Genomic DNA, 22,558 nt, shown 5'->3' with positions numbered 1-22,558 from the left:
ACAGACGCCCTCAGGCGACCTACACGCAGAGGCGGGTCCAAATCCAAAGCTGAACCCCAGGAGCTGTGCGAACAAAGAAGAGAAAGGGAAATTTCTCCCAGCAGCCTCAGGAGCAGCAGATTAAATGTCCACAGTCAACTTGATGTACCCTGCATCTGTGGAATACCTGAATAGACAACGAATCATCCCAAAATTGAGGCAGTGGACTTTGGGAGTAATTGTAGACTTGGGGTTTGATTTCTGCATCTAATTTGTTTCTGGTTTTATGTTTATCTTAGTTTAGTATTTAGAGATTATCATTGGTAGATTTGTTTACTGATTTGGTTGCTCTCTCCCTTTTTTTTTTAAAAAAAAATACGTGTATTTTTTCCCTTTTTCTGAGTGTGTGTGTATGCTTCTTTTGTGATTCTGTCTGTATAGCTTTGCTTTTGCCAGTTATCCTAGGGTTCTGTCTATTTTCTTTCTTTATTTTTTTGTATAGTTTTTAGCACTTGTTATCATTGGTGGAATTGTTTAATGGTTTTGTTGCTCTCTTCTTTCTTTATTTTTAATATTCTTTTATTATTTATTTTAATAACTTTATTTAATTAAATTAATTAATTAAATTTTCTTTCTTTCTTCCTTTCTTTTTTTTCTCCCTTTTCTTCTGAGCTGTGTGGATGATAGGGTCTTGGTGCTCCGGCCGGGTGTCAGGCGTGAGCCTCTGAGGTGGGAGAACCGAGTTCAGGACATTGGTCCACCAGAGACCTCCCAGCCCCACGTAATATCAAATGGTGAAAGCTCTCCCAGAGATCCATCTCAATGCTAAGACCCAGCTCCACTCAACAACCAGCAAGCTCCAGTGCTGGACACCCCATGCCAAACAACTAGTAAGAGAGAAACACAACCCCACCCATTAGCAGAGAGGCTGCCTAAAATCATAACAAGCTCACAGACACCCCAAAACATACCACCAGACACGGTCCTGCCCACCAGAAAGACAAGATCCAGCCTCATCCACCAGAACACAGACACCAGTCCACTCCACCAGGAAGCCCACACAACCTACAGAACCAACATTACACACTAGGGGCAGACACCAAAAACAACAGGAATTACAAACCTGCAGCCTGCGAAAAGGATACCACAAACACAGTAAGTTAAGCAAAATGAGAACACAGAGAAACACAGGGTAGATGAAGGAGCAAGGTAAAAACCCACCAGACCAAACAAATGAAGAGGAAATAGGCAGTCTACCTGAAAACGAATTCAGAGTAATGATAGTAAAGATGATCGAAAATCTTCAAAATAGAATGGAGAAAATACAAGAAACGTTTCACAAGGACCAAGAATAACTAAAGAGCAAACAATAATGAACAACACAATAAATGAAATTTAAAATTCTCTGTAAGGAATCAATAGCAGAATAACTGAGGCAAAAGTATGGATAAGTGACCTGGAAGATAAAATAGTGGAAATAACTACCACAGAGCAGAAAAAAGAAAAAAGAATGAAAAGAATTGAGGACAGTCTCAGAGACGTATGGGACAACATTAAATGCACCAACATTCAAATTATAGGGGTCCCAGAAGAAGAGATAAAGAAAGGGACTGAGAAAATATTTAAAGAGATGATAGTTGAAAACTGCCCTAACATGGGAAAGGAAATATTGAGTAAACTCCAGGAAGCACAGAGAGTCCCATACAGGATAAATCCAAAGAGAACCACGCCAAAACACATACTAATCAAACTATCAAAAACTAAATACAAAGAAAAAATATTAAAAGCAGCAAGAGAAAAGCAACAAATAACATACAAGGGAATCTCCATAAGGTTAACAACTGATTTCTCAGCAGAAACTCTGCAAACCAAAGGGTGTGGCAGGACCTATTTAAAGTGATGAAAGGGAAAAACCTACAACCAAGATTACCCTACCCAGCAAGGATCTCATTCAGATTCAGGGGAGAAATTAAAACCTTTACAGACAAGCAAAAGCTAAGAGAATTCAGCACCACCAAACCAGCTTTTACAACAAATGCTAAAGGAACTTCTATAGGCAGGAAACACAAAAGAAGGAAAAGACCTACAATAAAAAACCCAAAACAATTAAGAAAATGGTAACAGGAACATACATATCGATAATTACCTTAAATGTAAATGGATTAAATGCTCCAACCTAAAGACCCAGACTGGCTGAATGAACACAGAAACAAGACCCATATATATGCTGTCTACAAGAGACCCACTTCAGACCTAGGGACACATACAGACTGAAAGTGAGGGGATGGAAAAAGATATTCCATGCAAATGGAAATCAAAAGAAAGCTGGAGTAACAATTCTCATATCAGACAAAATAAACTTTAAAATAAAGCCTATTATAAGAGACATCGAAGGGCACTACATAATGATCAAGGGATCAACCCAAGAAGAAGATATAACAATTGTAAATATTTATGCACCCAACATAGGAGCACCTACATACATAAGGCAAATACTAACAGCCATAAAAGGGCAAACTGACAGTAACACAATCATAGTAGGGGACGTTAACACCCCACTTTCACCAATGGACAGATCATCCAAAATGAAAATAAATAAGGAAATACAAGCTTTAAATGATACATTAAACATGATAGACTTAATTGATATTTATAGGACAGTCCATCCAAAAACAACAGAATACTTTCTTCTCAAGTGCTCATGGAACATTCTCCAGGATAGATCATATATTGGGTCACAAATCAAGCCTTGGTAAATTTAAGAAAACTGAAATCATATCAAGTATCTTTTCCGACCACACGCTATGAGACTAGGTATCAATTATAGAAAAAAATCTGTTAAAAATACAAAAACATGGAGGCTAAACAATACACTGCTAAATAACCAAGAGATCACTGAAGAAATGAAAGAGGAAATCAAAAAATACCTAGAAACAAATGACAATGAAAACATGACAACCCAAAACCTATGGCATGTGGCAAAAGCAGTTGTAAGAGGGAAGTTTATAGCAATACAATCCTACCTCAAGAAACAAGAAACACATCAAATAAACAACCTAACCTTACAACTAAAGCAATTAGAGAAAGAACAAAACAATGCCAAAGTTAGCAGAAGGAAAGAAATCATAAAGATCAAATTAGAAATAAATGAAAAAGAAATGAAGAAAACGATAGCAAAGATTAATAAAACTAAAAGCTGGTTCCTTGAGAAGATAAAGAAAATTGACAAACCATTAGCCAGACTCATCAAGATAAACAGCGAGAAAACTCAAATCAATAGAATTAGAAATGAAAAAGGAGAAGTAACAACTGACACTGTAGAAATACAATGGATCATGAGAGATTACTACAAGCAACTATATGCCAATAAAATGGACAATCTGGAAGAAATGGAAAAATTCTTAGAAAAGCACAACCTTCTGAGCCTGAACCAGGAAGAAAGAGAAAATATAAATGGACCAATCACAAGCACTGAAATTGAAACTGTGATTAAAAATCTTCCAGCAAACAAAAGCCCCGGACCAGACGGCTTCACAGGTGAATTCTATCAAACATTTAGAGAAGAGCTAACACTTATCCTTCTCAAACTCTTCCAAAATATAGCAGTGGGACGAACACTACCAAACTTATTCTACGAGGCCATCATCACCCTGATGTCAAAAGATGTCACAAAAAAAGAAAACTACAGGCCAACATCACTGATGAACATAGATGTAAAAATCCTCAACAAAATACTAGCAAACAGAATGCAACAGCACATTAAAAGGATCATATGGGCTTCCCTGGTGGTGCAGCGGTTGAGAATCTGCCTGCCAATGAGGGGACATGGGCTCGAGCCCTGGTCTGGGAAGATCCCACATGCCGCGGGGCGGCTAGGCCCGTGAGCCACAACTACTGAGCCTGTGCGTCTGGAGCCTGTGCTCCGCAACAAGAGGCCACGATAGTGAAAGGCCCGCGCAACGCGATGAAGAGTGGCCCCCGTTTGCTGCAACTGGAGAAAGCCCTAGCACAGAAACGAAGACCCAACACAGCCAAAAATAAATAAATAAATAAGCTCATTTAAAAAAAAAAAAAAAGGATCATACACCATGATCAAGTCGGGTTTATCCCAGGAATGCAAGGATTCTTCAATATAAGTAAATCAATCGATATGATACACCATATTAACAAACGGAAGAAGAAAAAACATATGATCATCTCACTAGATGCAGAAAAAGCTTTCAACAAAATTAACACCCATTTATGATAAAAACCCTCCAAAAAGCAGGCATAGAGGGAACTTACCTCAATAAAATAATGGCCATATATGACAAACCCACAGCCAACATCATCCTCAATGGTGAAAAACTGAAACCATTTCCAGCAAGATCAGGACCAAGCAAGGTTGCCCACTCTCACCACTATTATTCAACATAGTTTTGGAAGTTTTAGCCACAGCAATCAGAGAAGAAAAAGAAATAAAAGGAATCCAAATCGGAAAAGAAGAAGTAAAGCTGTCATTGTTTGCAGATGACATGATAATATACATAGAAAATCCTAAAGATGCTAGCAGAAAACTACTAGAGCTAATCAATGAATTTGGTAAAGTTGCAGAATACAAAATTACTTCACAGAAATCTCTTGCATTCCTATACACTAATGATGAAAAATCTGAAACAGAAATTAAGGAAACATTCCCATTTACCACTGCAACAAAAACAATAAAATACCTAGGAATAAACCTACCTAAGGAGACAAAAGACCTATATGCAGAAAACTATAAGACACCGATGAAAGAAATTAAAGATGATACAAACAGATGGAGAGATATACCATGTTCTTGGACTGGAAGAATCAACATTGTGAAAATGACAATACTACCCAAAGCAATCTACAGATTCAATGTAATCCCTATCAAACTACCAATGGCATTTTTCACAAAACTAGAACAAAAAATTTCACAATTTGTATGGAAACACAGAAGACCCTGAATAGCCAAAGCAATCTTGTGAAAGAAAAACGGAACTAGAGGAATCAGGCTCTGTGACTTCAGACTATACTACAAAGCTACAGTAATCAAGACAGTATGGTAGTGGCACAAAAAGAGAAATACAGATCAATGGAACAGGATAGAAAGCCCAGAGATAAACCCATGCACGTATGGTCACCTTATCTTTGATGAAGGAGGCAAGAATATAATGGAGAAAAGACGGCCCCTTCAATAAGTGGTGCTGGGAAAACTGGACAGCTACATGTAAAGGAATGAAATTAGAACACTCCCTAACACCATACACAAAAATAAACTCAAAATGGATTAAAGACCTAAATGTAAGGCCAGACACTATTAAACTCTTAGAGGAAAACATAGGCAGAACACTCTATGAGATAAATCACAGCGAGATCCTTTTTGACCTACCTCCTAGAGAAATGGAAATAAAAACAAAAATAAACAAATGGGACCTAATGAAACTTAAAAGCTTTTGTACAGCAAAGGAAAACATACACAAGACAAAAAGACAACCCTCAAAATGGGAGAAAATATCTGCAAACAAAGAAATGGACAAATGATTAATCTCCAAAATATACAAGCAGCTCATGCAGCTCAATACTAAAAAAACAAACAACCCAATCCAAAAATAGGCAGATGACCTAAATAGACATTTCTCCAAAGAAGATATACAGATTGCCAACAAACACATGAAAGGATGCTCAACATCTTTAATCATTAGAGAAATGCAGATCAAAACTACAATGAGTTATCACCTCACACCAGTCAGAATGGCCATCATCAAAAAATCCACAAACAATAAATGCTGGAGAGGGTGTGGAGAAAAGGGAACCCTCTTGCACTGTTGGTGGGAATGTAAACTGATACAGCCAGTATGGAGAACAGTATGGAGGTTCCTGAAAAAACTAAAAATAGAACTAACATACGACCCTGCAATCCCACTACTGGGCATATACCCTGAGAAAACCATAATTCAAAAAGAGTCATGTACTACAATGTTCACTGCAGCTCTATTTACAGTAGCCAGGACATGGAAGCAACCTAAGTGTCCATCGACAGATGAATGGATAAAGAAGATGTGGCACATATATACAATGGACTATTACTCAGCCATATAAAGAAATGAAATTGAGTTATTTGTAGTGAGGTGGATGGACCTAGAGTCAGTCATACAGAGTGAAGCAAGTGAGAAAGAGAAAAACAAATACCGTATGCTAACACATATATATGGAATCTAAAAAAAAAAAAAAAAAGAAAATATGGTTCTGAAGAACCTAGGGGCAGGACAGGAATAAAGATGCAGACGTAGAGAATGGACTTGAGGATACGGGGAGGGGGAAGGGTAAGTTGGGACAAAGTGAGAGAGTGGCATGGACATATATACACTACCAAATGTAAAACAGATAGCTAGTGGGAAGCAGCCACATAGCACAGGGAGATCAGCTGGGTGCTTTGTGACCACCTAGAGGGGTGGGATAGGGAGGGTGGGAGGGAGACGCAAGAGGGAGGAGATATGGGGATATGTGTATAAGTATAGCTGATTCACTTTGTTATACAGCAGAAACTAACACACCATTATAAAGCAATTATACTCCAATAAAGATGTTAAAAATAAATAAATAAATAAAGTTTAGCTGCCAAGTAAAAGCAAAATAATCCCCCACACCCAAAAAAGCATTTTACATAAAATATGAATGTTTAAGAAAATGAGGCAGAAGCAAGAAAAACTACAATCCTGCAGCCTGCGGACCAAAAACCACAGTTACAGAAAGATAGAGAAGATGAAAAGGCAGAGGGCTATATACCAGATGAAGGAACAAGAAAAAACCCCAGAAAAACAACTAAATGAAGTGGAGATAGGCAACCTTCCAGAGAAAGAATTCAGAATAATGATAGTGAAGATGATCCAGGACCTCGGAATAAGAATGGAGGCAAAGATTGAGAAGATGCAAGAAATGATTAACAAAGACCTAGAAGAATTAAAGAACAAACAAACAGAGATGACCAATACAATAACTGAAATGAAAACTACACTAGAAGGAATCAATAGCAGAATAACTGAGGCAGAAGAACGGATAAGTGACCTGGAAGACAGAATGGTGGAATTCACTGCTGCGGAACAGACTAAAGAAAAAAGAATGAAAAGAAATGAAGACAGCCTAAGAGACCTCTGGGACAACATTAAACGCAACAACATTCGCATTATAGGGGTCCCAGAAGGAGAAGAGAGAGAGAAAGGACCAGAGAAAATATTTGAAGAGATTATAGTCGAAAACTTCCCTAACATGGGAAAGGAGATAGCCACCCAAGTCCAGGAAGCGCAGAGAGTCCCATACAGAATAAACCCAAGGAGAAACACGCCGAGACACATAGTAATCAAAGTGGCAAAAATTAAAGACAAAGAAAAATTATTGAAAGCAGCAAGGGAAAAACGACAAATAACATACAAGGGAACTCCCATAAGGTTAACAGCTGATTTCTCAGCAGAAACTCTGCAAGCCAGAAGGGAGTGGCATGATATACTTAAAGTGATGAAAGGGAAGAACCTACAACCAAGATTACTCTACCCGGCAAGGATCTCATTTAGATTTGATGGAGAAATCAAAAGCTTTACAGACAAGCAAAAGCTAAGAGAATTCAGCACCACCAAACCAGCTCTACAACAAATGCTAAAGGAACTTCTCTAAGTGGGAAACACAAGAGAAGAAAAGGACCTACAAAAACAAACCCAAAACAATTAAGAAAATGGTCATAGGAACATACATATCGATAATTACCTTAAACGTGAATGGATTAAACGCCCCAACCAAAAGACATAGACTGGCTGAATGGATACAAAACCAGGACCCATATATATGCTGTCTACAAGAGACCCACTTTAGACCTAGGGACACATACAGACTGAAAGTTAGGGGATGGAAAAAGATATTCCATGCAAATGGAAATCAAAAGAAAGCTGGAGTAGCTATACTCATATCAGATAAAATAGACTTTAAAATAAAGAATGTTACAAGAGACAAGGAAGGACACTACATAATGATCCAGGGATAAATCCAAGAAGAAGATATAACAATTATAAATATATATGCACCCAACATAGGAGCACCTCAATACATAAGGCAACTGCTAACAGCTATAAAAGAGGAAATCGACAGTAACACAATCATAGTGGCGGACTTTAACACTTCACTTACACCAATGGACAGATCATACAAAATGAAAATAAATAAGGAAACAGAAGCTTTAAAGGACACAATAGACCAGATAGATTTAATTGATATATATAGGACATTCCATCCAAAAACAGCAGATTACACATTTTTCTCAAGTGCGCACGGAACATTCTCCAGGATAGATCACATCTTGGGTCACAAATCAAGCCTCAGTAAATTTAAGAAAATTGAAATCATACCAAGCATCTTTTCTGACCACAACGCTATGAGATTAGAAATGAATTACAGGGAAAAAAACGTAAAAAAGACAAACACATGGAGGCTAAACAATACGTTACTAAATAACCAAAAGATCACTGAAGAAATCAAAGAGGAAATAAAAAAATACCTAGAGACAAATGACAATGAAAACACGACGACCCAAAACCTATGGGATGCAGCAAAAGCGGTTCTAAGAGGGAAGTTTATAGCTATACAAGCCTACCTCAAGAAACAAGAAAAATCTCAAGTAAACAATCTAACCTTACACCTAAAGAAACTAGAGAAAGAAGAACAAACAAAACCCAAAGTTAGCAGAAGGAAAGAAATCATAAAGATCAGAGCAGAAATAAATGAGATAGAAACAAAGAAAACAATAGCAAAGATCAATAAAACTAAAAGTTGGTTCTTTGAGAAGATAAACAAAATTGATAAGCCATTAGCCAGACTCATCAAGAAAAAGAGGGAGAGGACTCAAATCAATAAAATCAGAAATGAAAAAGGAGAAGTTACAACAGACACTGCAGAAATACAAAACATCCTAAGAGACTACTATAAGCAACTTTATGCCAATAAAATGGACAACCTGGAAGAAATGGACAAATTCTTAGAAAGGTATAACCTTCCAAGACTGAATCAGGAAGAAACAGAAAATATGAACAGACCAATCACAAGTAATGAAATTGAAACTGTGATTAAAAATCTTCCAACAAACAAAAGTCCAGGACCAGATGGCTTCACAGGTGAATTCTATCAAACATTTAGAGAAGAGCTAACACCCATCCTTCTCAAACTCTTCCAAAAAATTGCAGAGGAAGGAACACTCCCAAACTCATTCTATGAGGCCACCATCACCCTGATACCAAAAGCAGACAAAGACACTACAAAAAAAGAAAATTACAGACCAATATCACTGATGAATATAGATGCAAAAATCCTCAACAAAATACTAGCAAACAGAATCCAACAACACATTAAAAGGATCATACACCACGATCAAGTGGGATTTATCCCAGGGATGCAAGGATTCTTCAATATACGCAAATCAATCAATGTGATACACCATATTAACAAACTGAAGAATAAAAACCATATGATCATCTCAATAGATGCAGAAAAAGCTTTTGACAAAATTCAACACCGATTTATGATAAAAACTCTCCAGAAAGTGGGCATAGAGGGAACCTACCTCAACATAATAAAGGCCATATATGACAAACCCACAGCAAACATCATTCTCAATGGTGAAAAACTGAAAGCATTTCCTCTAAGATCAGGAACGAGACAAGGATGTCCACTCTCACCACTATTATTCAACATAGTTCTGGAAGTCCTAGCCACGGCAATCAGAGAAGAAAAAGAAATAAAAGGAATACAAATTGGAAAAGAGGAAGTAAAACTGTCACTGTTTGCGGATGACATGATACTATACATAGAGAATCCTAAAACTGCCACCAGAAAACTGCTAGAGCTAATTAATGAATATGGTAAAGTTGCAGGATACAAAATTAATGCACAGAAATCTCTTGCATTCCTATACACTAATGATGAAAAATCTGAAAGAGAAATTATGGAAACACTCCCATTTACCATTGCAACAAAAAGAATAAAATACCTAGGAATAAACCTACCTAGGGAGACAAAAGACCTGTATGCAGAAAACTATAAGACACTGATGAAAGAAATTAAAGATGATACCAACAGATGGAGAGATATACCATGTTCTTGGATTGGAAGAATCAACATTGTGAAAATGAGTATACTACCCAAAGCAATCTACAGATTCAATGCAATCCCTATCAAATTACCAATGGCATTTTTTACGGAGCTAGAACAAATCATCTTAAAATTTGTATGGAGACACAAAAGACCCCGAATAGCCAAAGCAGTCTTGAGGCAAAAAAATGGAGCTGGAGGAATCAGACTCCCTGACTTCAGACTATACTACAAAGCTACAGTAATCAAGACAATATGGTACTGGCACAAAAACAGAAACATAGATCAATGGAACAAGATAGAAAGCCCAGAGATTAACCCACGCACCTATGGTCAACTAATCTATGACAAAGGAGGCAAAGATATACAATGGAGAAAAGACAGTCTCTTCAATAAGTGGTGCTGGGAAAACTGGACAGCTACATGTAAAAGAATGAAATTAGAATACTCCCTAACACCATACACAAAAATAAACTCAAAATGGATTAGAGACCTAAATATAAGACTGGACACTATAAAACTCTTAGAGGAAAACATAGGAAGAACACTCTTTGACATAAATCACAGCAAGATCTTTTTTGATCCACCTCCTAGAGTAATGGAAATAAAAACAAAAATAAACAAGTGGGACCTAATGAAACTTCAAAGCTTTTGCACAGCAAAGGAAACCATAAACAAGACGAAAAGACAACCCTCAGAATGGGAGAAAATATTTGCAAATGAATCAACGGACAAAGGATTAATCTCCAAAATATATAAACAGCTCATTCAGCTCAATATCAAAGAAACAAACACCCCAATCCAAAAATGGGCAGAAGACCTAAATAGACATTTCTCCAAAGAAGACATACAGACGGCCACGAAGCACATGAAAAGCTGCTCAACATCACTAATTATTAGAGAAATGCAAATCAAAACTACAATGAGGTATCACCTCACTCCTGTTAGAATGAGGATCATCAGAAAATCTACAAACAACAAATGCTGGAGAGGGTGTGGAGAAAAGGGAACCCTCTTGCACTGTTGGTGGGAATGTAAATTGATACAGCCACTCTGGAGAACAATATGGAGGTTCCTTAAAAAACTAAAAATAGAATTACCATATGACCCAGCAATCCCACTACTGGGCATATACCCAGAGAAAACCGTAATTCAAAAAGACACATGCACCCGAATGTTCATTGCAGCACTATTTACAATAGCCAGGTCATGGAAGCAACCTAAATGCCCATCAACAGACGAATGGATAAAGAAGATGTGGTACATATATACAATGGAATATTACTCAGCCATAAAAAGGAACGAAATTGAGTCATTTGTTGAGACGTGGATGGATCTAGAGACTGTCATACAGAGTGAAGTAAGTCAGAAAGAGAAAAACAAATATCATATATTAATGCATGTATGTGGAACCTAGAAAAATGGTACAGATGAGCCAGTTTGCAGGGCAGAAGTTGAGACACAGATGTAGAGAATGGACATATGGACACCAAGGGGGGAAAACTGCGGTGAGGTGGGGATGCTGGTGTGCTGAATTGGGCGATTGGGATTGACATGTATACACTGATATGTATAAAATTGATGCCTAATAAGAACCTGCAGTATAAAAAAACAAACAAAACAACTAATACTAAACTTTCATTGGGTTATTTGTATGGAAATATGTTAATATAAATGTTTCAGACATTACATGAAATTCCTAAAAATCTTATATTTGTATTTGTATGGAAATATGTATGGAAATATGTTAATATAAATGTTTCAGACATTACATGAAATTTCTAAAAATCTTATATGTTCTGGTATAATGTTATAAGTAATAATCCTAGTTATTACTTTAAAATGTATATCTCAGAAATAACTAATTTTCTTGTCAACTGCATTATTATGAACTTTCATCAAATCTTTTACCGTGGTCATTTTTAAGTCTTTTGTCATTTACAGACAGTTCTGGGTGTACCCTGATGATTTTGCAAATATGTTCCTATAAAAGGGTTTCATCATCAAGAAATTCATGGAAAAGACTCTGACAAGTACAGGTTTCTGGTAACTGACTGTACTGCTGAACTGAATGAATAAGCATTTTCAGAACTCTGATGAAAAACTGATGAACTCATAAAAGTGCTAACAAAAGATCAAGATGAAAAAAAACAAAACAAAACAAAAAAAACCTATCAGCTCACAGCAGTCAGAATGGCCATTAGGAAAAATGCTGCAAAAAATAAACCGTGAAGGGAGTGTGGAGAAATGCGTACCTTCGGTTGTAAGGGGGGGCATGTAAAGAGCCACTAATGAAAACACAGTGTAGGTGCTTTGAAAAGGGAAACATTGAGCAAAAAAAAAAAAAAAAAAAAAAAAGAAAATGAAAAATAATGGCTCACAGAACAACATGTTTAGATTTAGCTCAGAGAAACTCACCACCACTTCTTAAACATGTATCTTAGGAAAGACACACCATAAGACAGTAGATAGTATGAAAATTCATCCAAGGATATGTAAGTTCTTTATTTAAATGCAAGTCAGAAAGAGAAAACAAATATCGTATATTAACGCATACGTGTGGAATCTAGAAAAATGGTACAGATGAACCTATTTGTAGGGCAGGAATAAAGACGCAGACATAGAGAACGGATGTGTGGACACAGCGGGGGTGGGGGAAGGGGAGGGTGGATGAACGGGGAGGGTGGATGAACTGGGAGATTAGGTTTGACATAAATACACTACCATGTGTAAAAAAGACAGCTAGTGGGAACCTGCTGTATAGCTCAGGGAGCTCAGCTCAGTGCTCTGTGATAATCTAGATGGGTGGGATGGGGGGTGGGAGGGAGGTCCAAGAGGAAGGGGATATATGTATACATATAGCTGATTCACTTCACTGTACAGTAGAAACACAGCATTGTAAATCAATTATAATCTGATTAAAGAAATGTGATTGGTTAATTTCTTAGGCCAAATGTTCATGAGTTATGTCCTCCACATTGACCCCTAATCTTACAATATATTTAGTTTGGTACGCCACTGAATAAATTTGTGTAAGCTGGCACACAAATGTAAATTATAAGTAACATAAAGATACAATTTTACTAAGTTACCTCCTCTTTTTTGTTTTCAAGATTACATTTAAGCTCGAGAATTTCATTTCCTTTATCTCTGCCGAGAGCCAGAAGTTCATCAGTTTTGGTCTTCAACTCTGTATTCAGCCAAGTATTCTGATTATGTAACAACTCTTTTTCTTGCTCCAAGCGTTTTTCTCGATACTAAGGAAATCCAAGAAAAAAAGGTTTACAGTTAAATATAATATACGGTTATTCGAAAGCTTTTGTGTGTAGCTAAGGTACACAGGCAGAACTTTTACAACAGAAATAAGTATTTGCATGGACTCTTAACAGAAAAGAGAATCAGGTAAGAACAATATGAAACAAACATCATATAAGCAAAACAGTTCAATTAAAACTGTCTTAAAACTTAATTCCCTGATATTAAAAAAATGTAGCTTTTAATTCCTTTATAGATAACTTGCTTATATTTAACATTTAATTTAGGTGAGTTTTAATCAAAAGTTGTATTTTGTGCATTAGAAATTGTTTGTTTCTCACCTTAACAGAAACCTCAGAAGCTTGAAGTTCATCCAATTTTAACTGAAGCTCACCCTTTGTTGCATTGCTTTCTTTAAGTTTTTCATTTAGACGTTTAACATCCTCTAGAAGGGTCAGAAGAGAATGTGAAAATGACTAATGAATGGTCAGAGGAACCAAACATCAAAAATGCATCTCTAGGAATACAAATATTTATATATGTAGTTCTCAACTCTTCTATTTTAACTTGTTTCTGCCACACTTAATCACAAATTTAAACAAATAGATGATGAAGCCAAATTCACGCATCCAACCAAACATGTAAATTATACTGGCTATCTTATTTTAAATGCAGTATCTAAAGCTAAATATACAACATTAACATTAATTTTCCTCATATGAACCAAAGGTCTATTAAAATTTCACAAATTAGTCATTTCTTAAGGTAAAAAGCAATGATACACATCAAAACCTTACATTCAAAACAGCAGGAATATACATGCTTAATTTTTTTTGTATTCCTTACATGAAGGTTTTTATGAAAAAATTTAATTTTACCTACCCATTAGCTGATCAAAATCATCAACAAATACTTTGAATTAATTTTTCTGAGAATAGAATAGTTACTAATTGACTATTATTGTACAGTAACATAAGTATTTGAAAATTCTTCCTTCAGTAGAAATAAAAATTCTGAAAAATCTTATAAAAAGGAACCAAAGGGAACTGGATACCATTAAACTGCTTAAGAGTCACATTCACTTGAATACATCAACTGTATTACATATTATATTCTATGTCTACCTAAATATCTTATATTTCTTGCTTCCTAATTCTTTCAGCCTGTGCTTTTAAATATGGGCTCGCCTTTTAGGTTCTTATATTGAGTGCTTGTGGACAGCTTACACCAGCAAGGGTGTCTGTATAAAACGAAGGAGTTCAAGCCTCTACAACTGAACATCTAAACAGTTTCCAATTTGATACTATAAATAATACTGTAGTACATAAACCTTGGTCCAAATTCTTTCAGATGTTTTTCATTTGTGTACTTGTCTATAGACACCTCTTTAAGTGCTCAGAATGATCTAGAGATAAATGAGTAGGAGAAACAACAGGATATTACTCTGAACTCTATTCTGAGCTATGACAAACACCAGCTAATAGAAATGGACTGGGGATTAAATCTTAGCACTGTCAGAAGAGAAAGGAAAGAGTGAAGTTAGAGACTAAGGTCCTTGTTCATACCTGTCAAATATTCAAGTTCTTGAGATAGTCTCTCATTGGTTCTAATTAAGTCTCTTTTCTCAGCTTCTAATTCTTCCTTTGTCCTTGTAAACTGGCTCTGTCATATAAAGGAGTAAGCATAAAACATTTAAATAAGAAAATCAAGTTGATCAAATATATAGAAATGAACATGGAATTGGCACCTTAGTTAACATTAGCAGTGGTTTAAAAATGGTTGGTTTTCTTACTTATGGCTTATACATCAAAATGTTTAAAAACTAACCATAATCTCAACACTTCTGTTCATATTTTGGGTTTTTTTTTTTTAAATTTTATTTATTTATTTATTTATTTATTTATGGCTGTGTTGGATCTTCGTTTCTGTGCAAGGGCTTTCTCCAGTTGCGGCAAGCGGGGGCCACTCTTCATCGCGGTACGCGGGCCTCTCACTATTGCAGCCTCTCCTGCTGCGGAGCACAGGCTCCAGACGCGCAGGCTCGGTAATTGTGGCTCATGGGCCCATTTGCTCCGCGGCATGTGGGATCTTCCCAGACCAGGGCTCGAACCCGTGTCCCCTGCACTGGCAGGCAGATTCCCAACCACTGCGCCACCAGGGAAGCCCCCGTATTTTGGGTTTTTTTAAATTATTCTTCCTAGACTCACAAAAAAATTTCCATGTCACTTTTTAATCACTTGGAAGTGTCATATAATTATATAATTACTTCAACAAGCCTTTATAAGAAACTTAACTTACTTCTAATTTTTGCTGTTATAAAATAAAACTTAAATGAATATCACTGCATCTTGGTTCAAATTATTTCTCAAGAAAGATCCCCAGAAACAGAATTATTTAAAACTCTTAATATATTTTGTCAAATTGCTTTGCAGCAAGACAACAGCAATTTATAGGCTTTTCTTTAAGTCATAATTGCCAATCTCAAGCCACTTATGCCAGAAGTGAAGATTATGCTTAAAAAAAAAAAAAGGAGAAAAAAAAAATCAGTGTTAACATGGGGAGTTGAAAAATAATTACCTTGTTGCATTATCTGCATTTTTCTGATTACAAGTGATGTAGAATAATATTTCATATTGCTATTGGCTATTTGTACAGCTTCCTGTCTGGTTTAAAAACCTTTGCCCATTTCCCCCTTTGAATAATTTTTCTTATAATTTGAAAAGCAGTCATGTATTAAGAATATATATAGTCATATTTTTATTGAGAAAATACTTTCTATGATTTATTTGCTTTTTAATTCCTTTTATGTAGAAAATTTTAAATTTCTATTGGATCAAGTCTATCACTCTTTCCCACTATAAGTGTCTTCCATATATCAAATATCTTTTAACCTCAAATCAAACACAAATTTTTAAAAAGCAATGGCAAGAGTCTAAAGGTCTATCTGATCAAAGAATCACTGGGTATGACCACTTTATTAAACAAACTGGCCCGCAATTCTTGTAATCATATTCAATCTGTTATTCTTAATCACTACTCTAAGGAAATGATTACCAATGTGGATTCACACATATCCCCAACTGTACCACAATACTGGAAATAATGCCTAGGCAATAGTAAGCATTAAATAGATAATTTCTAAAAGAATGGAAGGAAGATAGGTAGGTCAGTGGGTGAGTGGGTGGATAGACAGACAGATGGATCTATGAATATCTACCCTACTTACAGATTTATGGCACTTTACTTATAATGCAAAAGGAAATTTTTTTAATTCATGACTTAAGAGCTACACAGCTAAAAGCAAGTGTTTTTTTATATCAAGAACTTACCTATTCTAATAAGTAAAAGGAATATCCAATCAATCATTAAAACATAAAATCCTATTAAGGAATTTATGTATATACATTTTTGTTAGTAGCTTCTCCTAACTGAACATATTTCATCTTCCCACTGACTAAATAACCAATAAGCACAATCAGAATAGAAAACTTCCTCAAGTATCAGGTTTACAAGTAGCTTTATTCACAGGAATAACTTTTACCTGAATGGCAATATTGCGATCCTGAGCCACTTCAAGTTCTTTGTTTTTCTCAGTTAGCGCCTTCAGTTGACTGTCTGGATAAAAGGAATTTTATGAACACACGTACATAAGCTTAAAATTTGCGATGACAGTTTGTATTCAACGGCCACCCATACACATTTTGAAATTAAGAAACTGAGTTTCAGAAAGGTTGAGCTGCACAACACTGCGTTCCAAATTCGTGAGTACAACCCAAATTTACTGTATTTCTAGTACAAATTTTTAAATATGCTATCCTGTCTTCAAAATCATATTTGTGATCATTTTAGCCAACATTTTTAGGAAAAAGTATATGCAATTACCAATTTCCTTATTTTTCAATGACATCTTCTAAGTCAATCATAAAAAAGTGAATTAATTGTATTTGCAAATTTAAAAATTAAGTGAAAAAAGACAAAATCAAGAGAATAAATAATAACATTTAAACTACATGAAATGTATGCAGAGTAAATCACAATAATGGATAACTGTAATTCAGCTGGTTTACCACGTTAAAAAGAGCTATGCTTGATACTGAATTTTCAGTCCCACAATCTCCACTCATAATGGGCTATCTCCCCTATAGTTTCTCTTCTAAACATATTCCAATAATTAGGAAGAGTATACTTTCTGAAACTTTCTTCCACTGAAACACGTCTATGTTATGTGCTGGTAATTTAATGAACAAATACATTATTATTACTTCCAAGTTAAACAATTCGTTTATTAAAAGAAAAACAAAAAACCTGCTAAATTTGTCCAAATTTTCTATGTCATTTTAATGTTATTTACTGCTTCCAAACTAAAAAAATATAAACTGTACACCCCAGGAAGGCATGTCTATCTAGGTTTATCCCCATCTTCTCCTCCCTCTCCCTTTTCCAGATCTCATAAAAGAAGCTGGGATCACAGTCATTTTCTTGAAATTTTTTAGCACTATTGCTCTACAAACCTTTTCTTTTAAAGCCAAGACAAAACTATGTACAGGTGATAAATCAGATGTAGCTACTCAAGTATTCATACCCTCATTACACATGTATATATACCATCATATGTATACGTCACATGTTTTAAAAATGAGATGTGCCAAAATTAGTTGAAAAGGGTTTCGACTCAAACATACAGCCGATGGGCATGGACTTGGTTAAGAAAGAAGACTAATGTTTCAGCCATTCTCTTGATTATTAGCTTCTTGCATTCCCAATGAAATTAAAATCCAGCTATACCTAATAACAAATATTATGTCCCTACTCTATAAAGATCTTCCTGACATTCACTTTTTTCTCTGTAAACAAGGCACATAAAAACACATCATCCTCCCAAGAAATGTCAGGACCTTTAAGATCTTGTGTACTTTCTAGGACTTAATGATGTAAGAAATTAATTAAGAAGAAAAATAGCTGTTCATCTTTCAATGGAATTAGGCCTTAAAGAGAAAATTACATCCTTAGGTTCATAAGTAGTTATAAATATCATAACAAGAGTTAAAACATGAATATAATAATGGAACTAATAGACTTTAATTTTTCAACAACATAAAAATAATTAAGTCACTCTCTTTACTTTTTCAGTTAGATAATGCTTTAGCCTTTTCAAAATGCTTTCATATATACCTCATTTGACCTGTACAGCTGTTTAAGTAGATAGACAAGTGGTTCTAGCCATTTTATAAACAATAATCAAACAGTTATGATTTACATATGACATAAGAGTTGTTTTTTTTTTTTAACTTTTTTTTCCCCCAATTATTAATTTATTTGTTTATGGCTGTGTTGGGTCTTCGTTTCTGTGCTAGGGCTTTCTCTAGTTGTGGCAAGCGGGGGCCACTCTTCATCGCAGCACGCAGGCCTCTCGCTATCACGGCCTCTCTTGTTGCGGAGCACAGGCTCCAGACGTGCAGGCTCAGTAATTGTGGCTCACGGGCCTAGTTGCTCCGCGGCATGTGGGATCTTCCCAGACCAGGGCTCGAACCCGTGTCCCCTGCATTGGCAGGCAGATTCTCAACCACTGCGCCACCAGGGAAGCCCGACATAAGAGTTTTTAATAGCAGTCAGAATTAGAACACATGCCTCCTGACCACTAAGCCCTGTCCTCTTTCAAAGTCTTTACCACTGATTGAAAAAAAATCACACTGAAAGAAAAAAACATAATATTACCAGAAATGAAAACAAGGACAATCACTATTTTCATATATAGTAAATAAATGTTTCCAAAGCATACAAAGGAGTATCTGAAGATCTCAATACTCCAATATTAGAAAGATATAATTAAATACTTACTGAGCTTCTCCAGCTCAAGCCGCAAGCTTTGGCACTCTCGGGTTTCATTCACAAGTCTCTCCTGACTGTGGGACAGCCTCTTCTCTATCTCAAAGTACTGTTGTTCTACAGATGATCAGAGGGAAAAAAAAAAAAAAATCAAACATACATGTACACACTGTCAATACTGCTATTTATTTTTGATAACCTTGATTTTAAAATTTAAGACATAGTATTGGAACCCACACTGCAAATAAGAGAGAATTTGAGTAAAGATAAATAGATCAAGTACAGAAAAGGACTTTAATCCAACATTTCCAACCGACATATGTAAAATGACAAAAGAAAATAAGGCCTGAGAGGGTTTTAACAAATTATTTTTCTGCCTATTCCACAAGATTATGAGATTCTTCAAGGCAGGCAACATGTCTCATTTATCATAGTATTTCCCCCACACATCAGTAGACTTCTTAGCATAAAGCAGACCCAAAAAATATATTTATTAAATGGAGAAAAAATTATTTAGGTTAAAAACTGCTTTGCTTTAAAAAGGTTTGTCTTAAGATAGCCAAAATAATGCCTGAACATATAAAATTACTAAATTTATGTAAAAATAAACATGTTAACTTTCCAAGGGAAGCGACCGATAGTGTACTGTTCAGCACATTAGAAGCACATAGAAGACGCTCAATATTTATTGTGTAAATTAACACATAGAATGCAGTGTACTATATTCAGTGTTGGGATTCAGAGAATTAATTTTCAACATCAATTCTGCTTGGTAATTTTATTTATTTTTTTAAAATGAAAACTTCTTCAGAATTTTCAATCCACTTAGCAAAAACCAGTTACCAGTCCCGCACCGCCCCCCCACCAAAAAAACCTGGTAAACCAAGACACACAACCTGGTAAACCAAGACACACAACAGACGATTTGTATTTTACTAATGGTAATTACTATGCTCTTAATCTTTCTTCAACGATATTCAAGTCACCATTGTGAGGAACTTTCTTATCTGAGGGTCTACTACTACAGGTATTTATAAGGTCGTAATATATTTTCTATCAAACTCCAACTTTTAGAAAGAAGTCGGATACATTAAACATTTACTGCACGTGCACTGTGTTTCCAGCGCTGTCTTATGCACCTACTCGTTTCTGTGAACACAAAACGCACCAGAGCGAGACAGACTCAGAACAAGTGCAGAAAGTTATCATTAAAGACATAGGCCTTTGAAGGCAAATGACTAGAAAACAGAGCAGAAATTACTATCATTTAACGTGCAACATACAGACAGGGTACTCTAGGCTTAGAAGAGTTAGGAGTCGCAGACCCCTAGCCCGGTGTAAACAGACCCAAATCTTCACAATTTCTGTTTGCCGGACGTTAGGCGTCCCTAAATGAGACCACCCTAATTACAAAGAAAACAGGAACTCAATGTGGATTCACATTTTAAAAACAAACAAACAGGCTCCTTCGTATCAAACTGTGAAGGAAGCAGTTACGAGAAGGCCTATGGTGTCCACGGAGCCGGAGAAGCGATGCTAGCAGTGAAGCCGTGGACGGGGCGAGCTTGCAAGGGGAGGAGACCAGCCATCACTGGGGTCGCGCCCAGAAACAAGGGCGGGAAGAGCGTCGCACTTACCGCTCTCCACCTTAAATTTCTCGTGCCGCCCCTTGAGGCCATCGATCTCGGACTGCTGGTCAGCAAGGAACTTCTCAAGTTTGTTCTGGACCGACTTAGGCAGCTTGTTCAGTTCTGTGCGCTCCAGGACTTGCTGCAACACCGCCGCCATGTCGATCGGGCCGGGGACCGCGGCGGCGGCGGCGGCAGCGGCCGACGGAGCAGAAACGGAGAAGAAAGGCGAAGACCAAGAGGACCCAGAAGCGTGGGCTGCTGCCTCCGCCACCTCGCTCGGTGGCTCGCGCGCGCCCGCCCGACGGAGACTTCCACGGCGGGACCCTGGGAAATCGAGTCCCGCGTTAACCGCTGCACCGGACGCGCCGCAGCGCCCGCGTCCGCAGTGCGCGCGCAACCACCGGAAGCTGTGCACCCTGGGAATACGAGTTCAGAGGCAGCCTCTGACCCCTGTCGTGCACTCCGCTTTCCGGCCCCCGTTTCCACCCGCTTCTAGCCGCCTAGGCTTCTGGGAAACGTAGTTTTTCCCAATCCCTTCCGTGAGCCCAATTCCGCACCACCAAGTCCGCTTCCTCCTTTCTCCCCGCCCCCCGGCTCTCCTTGCCTGTCGCGCGACCACTTATCCGCGAGGTGGCGCCACATAATACCCGTTAACCTACGTTCCTCCCTGAAGAGGAGAGCGACCTTACCGTCATAGCTCCGGGATGCCATGGGTCGTCCTCTTTGGCGGCTTTTAGACACTGGGCCGCTAGAGGGCATCGGTCCCAGCAGGGCCGGCCGGCAGACGCCGGGCTACCGCCACGCTCTTAATGGCGCCCGGAAGGGGGCGGGGTGGCGACCGCAGTCGCTTTGGCTGAGGCGCTGCGGTGAAAGCAGGGGGCCAGCGTGCGTCATCAATCTGAGCCACCTGACTCCAGAGACCACGGGTGTGGAGTAGGAAGTGAGGTGCGGGAAGTTCGTCGCTTTCTGATGAATTCATTGACTGTGGAATGGGGACCGGAGACGAATCTGGTCCCTGGAGGCTGGTACTTGCACTCTAAACACCTTTCTCAGGTGGTCTGACAGTTCGACTGAGTTGTCTGCCACGCGTGCACAGTCTGAGTACAGGTGAGTCAGCCTGAGGGTGGAATCCGTGTGTGTGTGTGTGATGTGTGTGCACTCGGGCACAGAGAACTGCCTTTTCAAGGAGGACAGAAAGGGATAGAGTGTAGGAAACATATGGACGGTCACTCCTGTACGACACACTCAAGTCCAGTTGTGAGACTTATCTTACTTAGATTTTTCGGTTTTTTGGTGGCGGAGTTGGTAACAGTGATTTAATAGGAATTTAAGGAGCTCGGTTTATTTTCCAGGAAGAGGATTTTAAAAAACCAAGAGGAGTTTGAGTGTAGCTTTTATTTGTGTTTTAAGGTAACGTTACAGAAAATGTTGTCTTGTGTTTATATTGTTAAAATTGAAAAACTGTTGGAACGGAAGTTGTTAAACACGTTCCTTCTTAAAAACCACTTCTCACCCTGCCACCATAACAGAGCTACTTGTTTCCAAATTGTAGTTCTGTGACTTCTAAGCTGAATCCGTAGATTATTTCATGTTTGATTACTCTTCTAAAAGAATTTGTTAAATTCTTTATTGAAAATAAAGCATTCCTAATGTCATTCTCCCTACAATTCCCACAGTAGCAGACCTTTGAGACTAGCAGTAAGGAGCTTAAGGTTGTTTCTTTCCCCCAAAAT

General features: G+C 37.4%; 2 protein-coding genes across 6 annotated transcripts in view; one reads left to right on the top strand and one right to left on the bottom strand.

The window, feature by feature from the left end:
* TPR (translocated promoter region, nuclear basket protein) overlaps positions 1–21,655 on the bottom strand; it is a 73,169-nt gene extending 51,514 nt beyond the window's left edge. For 4 of the 5 annotated variants that reach the window (XM_082472503.1, XM_082472504.1, XM_082472506.1 and 1 more), the window contains exons 1-7: positions 21,515–21,655; positions 20,832–21,149; positions 19,207–19,311; positions 16,910–16,983; positions 14,934–15,030; positions 13,710–13,813; positions 13,206–13,370 (exon numbers count right to left, since the gene is read on the bottom strand). In XM_082472503.1, coding sequence (XP_082328629.1) covers positions 13,206–13,370; positions 13,710–13,813; positions 14,934–15,030; positions 16,910–16,983; positions 19,207–19,311; positions 20,832–21,149; positions 21,515–21,584 — 933 coding nt within the window. In that variant the 5' untranslated portion in view covers positions 21,585–21,655. The remainder of the gene's footprint in view (positions 1–13,205; positions 13,371–13,709; positions 13,814–14,933; positions 15,031–16,909; positions 16,984–19,206; positions 19,312–20,831; positions 21,150–21,514) is intronic. The other variant, XM_082472505.1, reaches the window with a different exon arrangement.
* A 117-nt stretch (positions 21,656–21,772) lies between these two features.
* ODR4 (odr-4 GPCR localization factor homolog) overlaps positions 21,773–22,558 on the top strand; it is a 42,261-nt gene continuing 41,475 nt past the window's right edge. The window contains 1 exon segment of the mRNA XM_082473808.1: positions 21,773–21,932. The gene's annotated coding sequence lies outside the window, so the exon portion shown is untranslated.

Source organism: Balaenoptera physalus, assembly GCF_965194825.1.
Source record: "Balaenoptera physalus genome assembly, chromosome: 1".
In the NCBI taxonomy this organism is placed as follows: domain Eukaryota; kingdom Metazoa; phylum Chordata; class Mammalia; order Artiodactyla; family Balaenopteridae; genus Balaenoptera; species Balaenoptera physalus.
This window is presented reverse-complemented; position numbering and strand designations above follow the sequence as displayed.